Below are 13,573 nucleotides of genomic sequence, written 5' to 3'. Positions count from 1 at the left end.
CCCCATCCTCCTCTGCGACTCTCAATAACGCTGGGAGAAGCGCGAAACAGTGACGGGGCTGGTTTCCGACATCGATTGAGGGCGATGTGGTCGATGCGAACTGAGGGTGGATCGATGCGAACAATGAAGCCGACCGCAAAGTGGAACTGCGCCGCTCTACCGCGACGCTGTGGCCGGAACCGAAATCAACCGCAAGAGATGAAGGAAGGAAGGCCTCGTGGTCCACGGGAAGCGAAGCTTGGAAAACGAAATACTGCAAACACAGCGAGAAAAATGCGCATGGTTTGGCAGGGGGACAAGCTCTTCTCGATTGGAGTCACGCACAGCAGAAAGCAAGCGGCGGGGATTGACTTCTGCATGCTATTTATTTAAACTGCTCCTTAAAGGGACACTGAGGACCATTCGATCAAAGCCTTGTTGTAGGTAAAGATCAATTCTATGGCTCTTTCCGGGTATGTCGACGTTTGTCCGGCAGTAAAATCTGCAATTATAACTGAGAAAATTTAATTTAAAAATTTCACCGCCTTTCAGTTCAAACTGTGAGCTCTCCAAGGAGGACTCCATGATCACCGTTTTTAATTGAATGGCAGCCTCTGGGATTCGCACTTTAAAACCAGAGTCCACGCACACATTTCAGTTGCGAAGTAGGACAGGGATGGAGAAACTTTTCTAGATATTAAGAGCTCTGCTGACATTTGACACTGATCTCTGTCAGTAGAACGCGAAAATTTGTTTGTATTTTTGTTTGTTTGTAGGATTCAGTTCATGCATTGCATGACACAGGCCAACTTCAGTGTGTACTGTGTTGCTTCGATGTAATTTGATGTAAAGGTGCCTGCAATATAACAATATAAACGGGAATAGGGAGTTTGTAGAAAATAACAAATTTCCTTGTTACTGGTGCAGTGAAGCGGAAAATATCTCACTGGGCATTATTTGTCCAGAGGAAAAATATTTAGAAGAAAAAATTGCACTAGTCGGTCACACTTGTGGAACAATAATTGGTTGGATGCTCACAATGGATGCTCACAATAATTTTGCTCTATCCTGCATGCACGGAAGCGAGGAAAGATTATTATCGGCAAAAAAAAACTGTTTTTTTCCAAGGCAAGGGCACCAAATTTGCTTGAGCGACAGGCTCCAGTAGACCGCGTTCGACGAACAGTTTCAATACCGCCGCACCGTCCCAGTACCAAACCGGCTGCTGTTATTTAGATCGTTCACGACGACGCCGAACTAATCACGAAGGTACTAGCATCTACGTGAATAGGCAAACCGAGCGGGCGCGCAAAACGAAAGGGCTGCAAAACGAATACTTGGCGATCCTCGTGACCGGGTCCACAGCAGGCGTTTCGTTCGAGATGGAGTTTTTCTCACTTTATTTCGCGTTGGCAGGCAGTAGGCGACGAAGGAGAGCATACCGCAGAGAGAAAAGAAAGAGAAATCTCGGACATAAACTAAAACTTTCCTTTGAAGCTCTTTCTCACTCTTTCTTCATTTTCTGTTCGCCTGAGTGTTGGGCGTCTGCCAGTCGCCGAATGCAACGAACGACCTGTCGCCGTGGCCAAACTGGAGGTGATTGTCGAAAATAAAAGAAATAAGTATATAAAACAGCTCACTGCGGGGGCGTCGTTCGACAGGGTGTGGTTTGCGAAATGACAGCCCGTATCGAACGGTGAGGAACTGAGAGGGGAAAAAAAAGAAGAGAGGGAAAAGGGGGCTCGAGAATCGTTGGGGAACGCGACGACCGCGCGAACGCAGCACATATGCGGTGCTCGTAGTAGCAGACGGGGAGACTTGGTTGCTGAGCTCGAGGAAAGGAAGGCGGCGCGCCGACGTAGGCACGCTCGTTGCGACCGCAAGGTGGCGCCGTGCCACTCCATCTGCGCTCGCGACGCGAACGACGGGCTTCGACCGCCATCACTCATTCGTTTCATCCAGTCGGATAGCGACACTCGCCCCCCACCCCACCCCTACGCACTCGAGCCTCAGCGCAGTCAATTCCCTGTTGTATAGCACGCAAGTTGTGCGTTTGCTTCATCTCAATTTTTTTTTCTCTCTACCCGCCGCAGTCACAGTGTGCCTGGGCGACAGGCCATAGCTCTGATTCCCTCACATCCTTGGAGATTAAAGTCAGCAGTGCTCTATCGATGTTCATGGAACACTCGGATGTTGTAATTAAGAACACTGTGCTGATACCAGTAGCCGTATACAGTGGTTGGCGCCGTTTGAAGGCGTAGGGCTTCAAATTCTGATCAAGTAAACATTTTAGAAACACATAAAATATAGTAAAAAAATATACTGTGGTTCATGGAACACTCGGATGCTGTAATTAACAACACTGTGCTGGTACCGGTAGCCCTAGAGTGGGTGGAACCGCTTAGAGAGGTAGAGCGTCAAATTCTGATTAGGTCTTTAAAAGCCCAGAAAATGTAGCGATAAAATACACTGTGGTTCATGGAACACTCGGATGTTGTAATTAACAACAGTGTGCTGGTACCGGTAGCCGTAGAGTGGTTGAAACCGCTTAGAGACAAAGGTTGGTTAAATAAGTAAACACTTAAAAACCCTGAAAATACAGTCAGCTATAGCCTCAAAACTTCCTTATGTCGGCTACCTTGCGCTTATTTATTAACTTTGATAGCTCCGTTAGCTCTATTCTATCGGTAGTGTTAGATGCCTTCATGTTTTGGCGCTTCTTAATCAGATCTTTCGTCACCTGAGATAGCTTCCCGGTATCTTTTCGAACTGTCCTACCGCCTACTTCTACTGCGCACTCCGTAATTATTGATGTCAGGTTATCGTGCATTGAATGAACATCAAGATCATCTTCCTCAGTTAAAGCCGAATATCTGTTTTGCAGCGCTATCCTAAACTCTTGTGCTTTCCCTCTTACGGCTAACTCGTTAATGGTCTTCTTCTTCGCTAGCTTCTTCCGTTCCCTCTTCAAGTCTAAGCTAATTCTAGACCTTACCATTCTATGGTCGCTGCAACGCACCCTTCCGAGGACGGCCACATCCTGAATGATGCCAGGTTTAGCGCATAGTATGAAGTCGATTTCATTTTTAATCTCACCATTGGGGCTCTTCCAGGTCCACTTCCTGTTTTCTCGTTTGCGGAAGAAGGTATTCATGATCCGTAAATTATTTCTATCCGCGAATTCGACCAATAACTCTCCCCTGCTATTTCTAGAGCCTATCCCATAGTCACCTACTGCGTGGTCGTCAGCCTGCTTCTTGCCCACCTTCGCATTGAAGTCGCCCATCAGTACAGTGTACTGCGATTTTACTTTATTCATTGCTGATTCTACGTCCTCATAGAAGCTTTCAACGGTCTGGTCATCATGGCTGGATGTGGGTGCGTAGGCCTGCACCACTTTCAGCTTGTACCTCCTATTCAACCTAATTACTATAGCTGCTACCCTCTCATTAATACTGTAGAGCTCCTCTACGTTACCAGCTATATCCTTATTAATGAGGAAACCCACACCTAGTTCTCGTCTATCCTCTAACCCGCGATAGCACAGTATGTGTCCGTCCTTAAGTACTGTATACGCCTCACCGGTCCTCCTAACTTCGCTAAGCCCTATCACATCCCATTTAATTCCCGCTAGTTCCTCAAACAGCACTGCTAGGCTAGCCTCACTAGCTAAAGTTCTAGCGTTAAACGTTGCCAGGTTCAGATTCCAGTTCAGCTTAAGTTAAGGACAACGCAGCGAGCCATGGAAAGAAAAATGATAGGTGTAACGTTAAGAGATCGGAAGCGGGCAGAGTGGGTGAGGGAACAAACACGGGTTAATGACATCCTAGTCGAAATCAAGAGAAAGAAATGGGCTTGGGCAGGGCATGTAATGCGAAGGCAGGATAACCGCTGGTCTTTAAGGGTAACGGAGTGGGTTCCAAGAGAAAGTAAGCGTAGCAGGGGGCGGCAGAAGGTTAGGTGGGCGGATGAGATTAAGAAGTTTGCAGGCAAAGGGTGGATGCAGCTGACAAAGGATAGGGTTAATTGGAGAGACATGGGAGAGGCCTTTGCCCTGCAGTGGGTGTAGTAAGGCTGATGATGATGATGATGATGATGATGATGATGATGATGATGATGATGATGATGATGATGATGATGATGATGATGATGATGATGATGATGATGATAGCCTCAAAACATGCAAGAGTCCCTTTGTAAACACATGTACGAAAGGCGCCTAGATGAAATTTGTTGATGTCTGTCCACTACACTAGCAAATAAAGTTTGATGTGTATGGCTTCGTTTATGATGGTACCGGGTTTATCGGACATGCCCCCGCATTCTCTGCATGCACCATGTTTACTTGTGTGCAGTGAGCATTTCAGAAACTCACGGCCCATGAAACGCGCTCCTGCGAGAAGAATGCACAAGGCTGCTCGAAGCTATCCAGGCTACGTGGTCTAGCTTTTGAGTAATAAGGTCGGGCACTAACAGCGCCTGTGAAGCTACCAGGGTCGATAAGGGCGACGACGAATCTCCTCCTCACCCTTCAGAGATTTAGAGCTTCGGGGCACGAAACACACCAACAGACTACAAGGCTCAAAAGCATACCCTGGGGCCTGGGGCCCTTCAACCGGCCCTATATCTTCTCAGCAAAAAAAAAAATTAATTGCCCCAAAAAAATGCATCCTTCCCCACCGACAGCTCATCCCGCCAGCTGTGAACAGCGTGCGACGTTTTATATTACTATCATTATGAGGACCAATTTACGAATATACCTGTAGTTTCACGATCAACATTTAAACTTGCGTAATAACAGTGTCACATTGTGTCATTGAAAAGGTCATTCGTCATAGAAGAAGCCAGCAAGAATCACCGTCTGGGTATATTTTGGTTTGCTCCAGTTCGCATGCATAGAGCATCAAAACTGTGGCGTGACGCACTCACGGCGCTTATTCTACATGGAGAGCACCGTGGCCACCACTTGCAACCATTATCAGGTACTCACTTCATCGTGACCGGCACACCGCAGTGAGCCCAGTGTATGTTGAAACGCGGGAAACTTTATCAGACGCCGGCCGCATTTGAGCACTGATAAGCCAAAAAAAAAAGAAACGTATGCCCTGATATACAGTCCTTCGTATACACTCACCGCGTGTAGGTCATTCTTCTTCGCTTCAGGTACACAGTTTTGAGCTTATATGATCTCCACATTTAGGTCAGGAACGGCATAAAATCGACGCACATCACGCCTTCGCGCCGACACAGAACAAAGATAACGTGTGACGGGCGGGATCATGCAACCTGACACGAAGGGACCATCGGGCGGCTCTCGCTCGATGCATGTTCCTTTCTCCCGTTGGAACCGTTACCTTCGCGCAAGAACACAACGATCGCCTCCAAAAGTGATCATTTCGATCTGCCGATTCGTATCCCGTGGGGCTGCTTCTTCTAACAGCGAATAATCAAGGCACGATCAGAAGTTTAGTGACATGGCTTTTGAATACGTGAGGCCGTATTTCATATCGATTCTTTTTCCCGTGCATTGTTCTTTCGCCCCTATAACCCCGGCTCCTCTGTGATATGTGACGTCACCTGTGACGTCAGCGTTGATAGGCCACACCAAGGCCTGCAGTATTGTATAAATATAAATAACAAAAAGTCATATTCTGGTTCCGTTTCGATGGAAAAAGTTCGAATGGATCAATCCAGAAAGACGTCGTTACAAAATACGACCCCTGTGCTATGTGCCGAACGGCCAACCTAAGGACGTGACTTCCACGATGCTTGATGAGGCCATTGATGCGTACGGCAGGTTCGCAAAACGCCTGCACGAATATATAGCCAGCTGCCGAGAACCGATCAGCGAGCCTTACCATCCGCTTCGTCGTCACGTCGGCGTCGTTGTATAGCCAGGACGCCGCACTCGATCACATTGCGTCATTTTCTTTCCTTTCTGTAGAAGGCCGGTTCACTGGTCGTTCTAAAAAAAAACTACTTACCGTAAGAAGAGTGAGCCCGAGGCATCAGGAACCAATGAATCATGCAGCCACCCTAGGCCTCTGAAATAGCTGTAATGAAGCCTCATGTGAGTGCAATAAGGAAAGAGGATTTATCCACAGAACAAATAGCTAAAAGGCCAGCCTCATCAGTGCAAGTCTGGCTCCTATCATGACCCTCTAGTAGAGCATAAATACACGCGTAATCTATTGTGCAAGGTGGTTCTAAAAAACATGGAGGGCACTGCAGGCGTTCACTTCCAGCCAATTAGCAACAGTCCAAGCTTTTCACGTCGACATTCGCAAAACTTGCAATGGTGATGTGAATGCGGTTCGCTTAGATTGTCGCTAATTAGCCACTTGGAAGCCAACACTGTTCCGTTTTTCGTGTTTATTCCTCTCCTTCGCCGTCCATCTGCGCCTTGTTTGAATGAATTTCGAGTTTATGTATCAACGCTCAGGGAGTTGCAAACTAGTAAGAATGAGTCTCACGCCTGGTCGTCCAAAAATAGGTTTTGTGTCAACACACAGCAGATTTAAATAGTAGCAGAATCATTTAGGCTTGCTAGATAGCTTGCTGGGATGGCACTGTATAGGCTTTTATGAGCACGTAGACCAGATAAAATTATATATTGCGAAAAAGCCGCGCCCCTCTGTACTTTGAGTATAGTTCGTTCGGCTGCGCCCTTGGCGCACAAATTCGACCTTTCATGGAGATATCCGCACAACGGAACATGAAAGCCTGATGCTCATGCATGCTCTGCGGCTGCGACTACGGCTAGGATAGGATAGGATAGGATAGGATAGGATAGGATAGGATAGGATAGGATAGGATAGGATAGGATAGGATAGGATAGGATAGGATAGGATAGGATAGGATAGGATAGGATAGGATAGGATACACTTTAATGCTCTAACAGGGTGTTTCGGTCAGACAGAGGTCTTCATCCTCAAGCAGGTGTCTCCCTCCGTCTTGCAGAGGTCGGCGTCCCTATTCCAGGGCACCGCTGAGTTTGGCCGCTCGCTGGGCATGGATGACCAATCCTCTTTGGAGGATTGGGCTGCCGCTGTCGAGCACATTCTCCCACTGCTCCGCACTCGGATTTTCTGAGCCATGGAATGCTTTATTTCTGTCACATTCCCAAGTAACATGGTATAGGGTGGGTGTTGCATCGCACCATGGGCAGATGTCCCTGTATTGGTTCGGGAACATTTTGCTGAGGATGTGTAAATTGGGGAAGGTTCCGGTTTGCAGCTTCCTCCAGTAAACTGCTTCTTGTTGATTTAATTTGTTGTGAGGAGGAGGATACTTTAGTCTCGTCCCTCTGTAATAATTTAGAATGTCGGAGTACGTCGGGATTACCCTCAAGAAGTCCTCCGGGTCTTCGTTCAAGAGTGCTCGGTTAGTGTACTCGCGAGCGACTCTATCGACCCTTTGGTTGCCTTCTATCTCGATGTGTCCCGGTATCCAGAAAATGGTGTGTCTAATGTGATCTTTGGGTAGGCCTGCGCGGAGGAGGATTTGGAGCGCTTTATGTCCTATTCTGACGACGGCTAACATTTGGTGTCTGCGCGGACAAAATCATGCGTTACAAAAAGACGTGTGGTGATGATCTTTTTGACTACTTTAAGAGCCGTTACCCGCAGCGGTGGCTCAGTGATTAATGCGCTCGTCTACTGAGCCGGTGTAGCTTGGTTCGAGCCCGACCGAGGTGGCCGCGTTTCGATGGAGGCGAAACGCAAAGATGCTCGTGTGCTGTGCGATTTCAGTGCACGTTAAAGATCTCCAGGTGGTCGAAATTATCCGGGAGACCTGAACTACGGCACTTCTTTCTTCCTTTCTTCTTTCACTCCCTCCTTTATCCCTTCCCTTACGTCGAGGTTCGTGTGTCCCCCGAGATATGTGAGAGAGTTACTGCGCCATTTCGTTTCCTCAAAAACCAATTTAGTTAGGAGCCGTTACATCCTGTTCTGCGACTTTAAAACCAATAGAACCCTAGCAGCTTGCAGCAAATGCTGTCGCATCAACATCGTATGTTCTGTCGGGGCGTTGGCTTATAAAGCTTCGATGAAGCGATGAGTGAGCGAGTTGATCAGGCGGACCAATATTGCCCAGCACGTCAGTGACGCTTTATAAGTGAATCCTGCACTGCAACCTGTACTGCCCTTTATCTAATCCGGTCCTGTCTTTCGTGTATTTACGCTAATAACTTTTCTAGTGTGCTAGCACTAAAAGACCCAATCTCAGATTTCGCTGATATTTGTCTGTCCGAATTCTGTGGCAGGTTGCCCACCGGATTGTGGGCCAACTATGCAAAACACTTTGTGGCAAAAGACTCTATGAAGCAACGGCTGGCTTTGGAAATTCGGACATTTGTGTTGCTTATGTTTAGAGACATGTATAACCTGCCGCCGCGGTGGCTGAATGGTTATGGCGCTCGGCTGCTGGCCCGAAAGACGCTGGTTCGATCCCGGCCGCGGCGGTCGAATTTCAATGGAGGCGAAATTCTAGAAGCCCGTGTACTGTGCGATGTCAGTGCACGTTAAAGAACCCCAGGTGGTCGAAATTCCCGGAGCCCTTCACTACAGCGTCTCTCATAGCCTGAGTCGCTTTGGGACGTTAAACCCTCATAAACTAAATTAAACTAGACATGTATAACCGGTATTGTAACACCAATCAAGTCATGTGTGAATGTGATCGTTCTGTGAATGCTTACATAGCATGTGCGTTGCCATAACCAGCAAAACAATAAGCTAAAACGTGCTAGCGTACCTTATTAGCATTTGACCTGACCGGGCTATATCGGCTGTCATTGCTTTTTCTGTGGGCGCAGTTTTCTTTTTCTTTAATTCCAAATGGTACACTATGACATAATTCGGCTACTTAGTATCCATGTGCGTTACATTTCCTGCTCAGTATATTGGGCGTATGCGTAATGCTCGCTTTTAAGATGCATGTAACTGGTTGCTCTTAGGAGCTGGAACTCCCAGCTTCCATCCTTAGAGGATTTCCGTGCGCGCTCAGATGCCGGATGCCCACCGGAGCCTCCAGAGATTGTGAACGGCTACTACAACGTGAGCGGCGAGGAGACCTGTTGGCGCACGCCGGCCGAGGGGTCTGTGACGCGATACTACTGCCTCGAAGGGTACGAGATGCGGGGCCCCCGGGAGCTGGTGTGCCGCAACGGCTCCTGGGTGGCGCCGAACCAGCTGCTGACCACTGCCGGACTCCCGCAGACTCCCGCCACAGCGAGGCCCTTCAAAAGCGTCATCTGCGGTACGTCCATCCTGCCCATGGAGGAAGGAAAGAACTCAGCAGAGGCGGTTACGTCACATTTTCTTGAAGTCGCTCCCCCCTGCCCCCCCCCCCCCCTCTCCCCTAATTGGCCGCCGTCTCGGCGGGCTTGCTCATGCGCAGCAGACTTTGTAGCAGACGACGCCTCTGCGCCGAGCGTTAATATTGGCTGCGCCAGCGGCCAAAGACTCCCAGTAGTCCTTGCGAAAGCGCGTGACTTCCGCAACACTCTTTGACGTGCAGCTCGGATATCGAGGGCCTCTCCTGAGCTTTCCTTGCTCCATGGTCCTGCCCCTATGATGATGATGATGATGATGATTATGGGTGGCGGTGGTGGTGGTGGTGATGGGAACAGCTTTCTATGACAAAAAAAATTCTGTTTACACGCTGATCGCATAAAACAGACTATAGGAAAGCAGAAGAAAGTCTCGCGTTAACCTCAGGTTGACGCAGTCACATATTTTGCATGTTGTTTTATTATTATAATTATGTAAATAATACTTTATTCACATAATAACTTCACGGAAATTATGCAGCCTGACTGCGTGTTGTGCAAAGTACAACTTGTGTACAGGTCTGGACAGTCCTGCGGAATCAAACAAGGAATACGTGAAGGCGCGCGATGAAAGCATTAACAAGAGCACAAGAAGCTCATGGGCGAAATACTTATCCCTCCGCCACTAACCTCGCGCGCAGGTGAAGAGATACGAAGTATAATGCGGGTAACACCAGATGGCGTTCAAACTTTGTTTTTTTCCAGGAGCTGTAATTTAATTAATGTGAATGCGTGTAAAGATCGTGGTTTCACTCCAGCAGTTCCATAAAAGACAAGCCACAGGCCACATCGTCTTCATGGTGTTGCGAATTATGTTCTGACTTCTTTCGGTGGGAAGGTTACATGTAGCCTTGATGGTGGTCAATTGCTGCCATGAGGAGGAATCGCGCTCAGCAGCTGCATGCGCTCTACAAATTTTCAATTAAGTTCCTCTGCTTATGCAACAACTTGGAAATTAACGGCAAAGGGCGCTTCCTGAAGCTATTATCGGCACTCATCGACAATAAAAGCACTACGGTTTTCTCCGCTAAATCGAGTTCTTTTTGAGCACTCTTTTTTTGGCATCTAGGCGGCGAGTTCGCCGATCCAAGGAGCAGCTGGGAGAATCTGTCCTTGTGGTAAGGCGCAGCTTAAGACGACCACAAGCCGTTTTGATGACCTACCCAATTAAGATAACTGGCAACGTTTACGAGCGCCTCTAAACTCGCCCTGCAAGGGACGTTATCTGACCCGCCTTAATCCCCACTCATTTGTGGCTTAATCTGTCGGAACTGGTGAATCTAACCCATGCAGAAGCACGAAAGCTGCTTTTCGCAACGCCAGCCATCTGCAATGCCGAAGTGTCAACGCAGCTGTTGTTCCCTTCGTTTTACATGACAGGTTGATCAATAAGACGTCGATTTCAGATTATGTTGCCTGACGAGCAAAAGAGTTTTGATCTGAAGTTTAAAAGTGGTGAGCTGAGGCAGTAGCAGGGGTATTTAAGTCACTGCGAGGGCTGGCGGATACGTCAAGAGCAGCAGCTCAGTAATATTTGTTAATTTTGGAGTTCTATGTGAAAATTGGTGTTTATGATTCACATATGATAAGCTGCGACCTTGTAGCTGAACTTACAACTGGCCAAGAGTCCAAATTCTCAGATTTTCGTCTGCATAAACGTGTTCGCCATCAGCGGAGTGAGCGACGCACTGATGAGACTCATCTTCCGGGAAAATTTATCTTAATAGTGAAGCAAACAGATGGCAGACGAACATTGCAAAACGACAACAGCTGAGCGATAAGTGGCACTCCTGTATGCATGGCACCCGCAGTGGCAGCACGTCGGGTAGTGAAGGCTACTACTTAGCACCTCGCCTGAGTTCGAACAGTCCAAACCCTTTTATTATCGATATCATAAGAGCCTCATGTCCCGATACCCACTGACAGTGTCTCATTTTGCCACCTTACATCTGGGAAGTGACACGGGTGGCACACGGGTCTACCACCTGTCACGGTTGGAAGGTGGCGAAGTGGAGGGAGGGAAATCTCCTCTCCTATTCTGGGGACGAGGGCGAGACCACAAGGTGACTGTCACGGGAAGGACCCTCTCATCTGCTAAGCTAGGTTGGTACACTGAAGAGCGATCCCTCAGCTGGAACTTCGCACAGAGGAGAGCTCGGAATCTAGACTCTGCGTTAGTACAGGGAAGCTAGTCACGTTTGAACAAGTTTATTAAAAGTTCATGCATCAAATGAGTTAGCTGCCAGTACGACTAAACCGGCATTTCCAAACCTTCTTAACAGCGGTCACAAGTGTTCTCACGTAAGGCGTGCCTTCTCTCTTCCAGAAGTAAACGGCCATGCTGAAGTAGGATGGAACAGTTTGCTCACTGCCACCATGACAACACTGCCCGCGTTGCTGTCCCTTTACCTGGCATCGACCTCGACGTAGCAACCGTGGCTTTCTGTGGCGCCAGAGTGAAGACGTCAATCCCATTGCACCTGCAAGAAGACACGAGCTCAACCGTTTCTCTCTGTCTCACTGGGTGCGAAGAAAGTCTCTTAAGATTGCTGCCACCAAGCCGTTCGCCGAGTCCACAGCGTGTGTGAGTTTGTGCGCTTGGGTGGCATCGTCTGCCGTAGTGGAAGTCAAGTTAGCTGAAAGAAGGAATCGTCCTCGTCTGCGATCTTCTGCCAGTTGTCTCCGCGTCAGCGCAGGGCTTTTGTATGCGAGCAGAGCAAAGCGAGACTTCTCTCACAGTACGCAGTACAGTGTGCGGCCCCACAAGCCATGACGCACCATACAAAGTACAGCCGCACAGGCAGGTATCAAGCAACGTTCGTAAGGTACATGTAGTCAGTCCTATTTGCCAAAACCATTTTTCATGATGTTCATGGTTATCTGTAGTTTGTAAACGGCAATGCCAAAGCCTTTAATTTCACTTTTTTTTTAACGATAGTAAGAAGGATGCTTATATTCGCATGAACAGCCGCCGCGGTGTCTCAGTGGTTATGGCGCTCGGCTGCGCTCGGTCCGACACCGGCCGCGGTGGTCGAATTTCGATGGAGGCGAAATTGTAGAGGCCCTTCTACTGTGCGAAATCAGTGCACGTTAAAGAACTCCATGTGGTCGAAAGTTCCGGAGCCCTTCACTACGGCGTCCCTCATTTTTAATTTTTGTTAATTGGTTTTTGGGGAAGGAAAATGGCGCAGTATCTGTCTCATATATCGTTGGACACCTGAACCGCGCCATAAGGGAAGGGATAAAGGAGGGAGTGAAAGAAGAAAGAAAAAAAGAGATGCCGTAGTAGAGGGCTCCGGAATAAAATAATTTCGACCCCCTGGGGATCTTTAACGTGCACTGACATCGCACAGCACACAGGCGCCTCAGCGTTTTTTCTCCATAAAAACGCAGTCGCCGCGGTCGGGTTCGAACCCGGGAACTCCGGCGCAGTAGCCGAGCGCCCTAACCACAGAGCCACCCTCAAAGCCTGAGTCGCTTTGGGACATAAAACCTCCATAAACCATAAACCTTATATTCGCATGGCGCTCGGATATGGAAAGAGGTGAACAGGAAGCTGTGATTTACTGATGTGATGTACATTGGGGATTGACCAAAAAATAACAGAGTGGGGGGAGGCTAGTCACGACCTCCACACCACTGGTAGTCCCTGCGAGACGTTTAGCTTATACTCGGACATCATTCATGGGATTTTTCTTTTAGAAAGAGTGAATGTACAGGTTAAAGCAAAGTAATCGCATTTGTGCACCAACACTAGAAAGTTCGTTCTGATTCTCGCATACACGAGCCCAAGCATGCGGCTGCGCTGGACTCCTGACAGAAGCTTGTAAAGACATCGTATCGCCAAGCTTAACCACGTGCTCTCACAGAAGTGTGCCGTCGTGTCAACTCTGTAGTGACCTAGTTGTGTGAAAAAACAAAAAGTAAACGTAAACCAAGGACTGAAACTTAAAAGCACAACAAAGACTACTCGCGAACTTCTTATACATATAGTGATTGTTCCAAGTCAAGACATCTGCCACTCGATCGTGACCCTCAAGAGACCTTGGGACCAGGACAGGACGTGTCCGTGGAAGTGTTGTGAACACTCTCGCCCTGGCCACAGCCAAGGCAGCCGAGGAACCTATCCTCAGCTTTTTTTTTATTTTCCTTCTTTTTATTTGTCTTCTTCTTAATTACTCAATCGTATTTTAATTCTTTCTCTGCAGATCTCTTCACCCGGACGTCAGTGGTATCGAAAATATAGTATGCTTACTATTCAAT

At 48.0% G+C, this 13,573-nt stretch overlaps 1 protein-coding gene across 1 annotated transcript in view; it reads left to right on the top strand.

The window, feature by feature from the left end:
• The window catches only part of LOC144093656 (uncharacterized), a 64,306-nt gene extending 50,733 nt beyond the window's left edge, over positions 1 to 13,573 (top strand). The window contains exons 4-5 of the mRNA XM_077627247.1: positions 8,986 to 9,237; positions 11,637 to 13,573. Of these exons, the coding sequence (XP_077483373.1) occupies positions 8,986 to 9,237; positions 11,637 to 11,740 (356 nt within the window). The 3' untranslated portion in view covers positions 11,741 to 13,573. The remainder of the gene's footprint in view (positions 1 to 8,985; positions 9,238 to 11,636) is intronic.

This window comes from Amblyomma americanum, chromosome 6 (genome assembly GCF_052857255.1).
Source record: "Amblyomma americanum isolate KBUSLIRL-KWMA chromosome 6, ASM5285725v1, whole genome shotgun sequence".
Lineage (NCBI taxonomy): Eukaryota > Metazoa > Arthropoda > Arachnida > Ixodida > Ixodidae > Amblyomma > Amblyomma americanum.
This window is presented reverse-complemented; position numbering and strand designations above follow the sequence as displayed.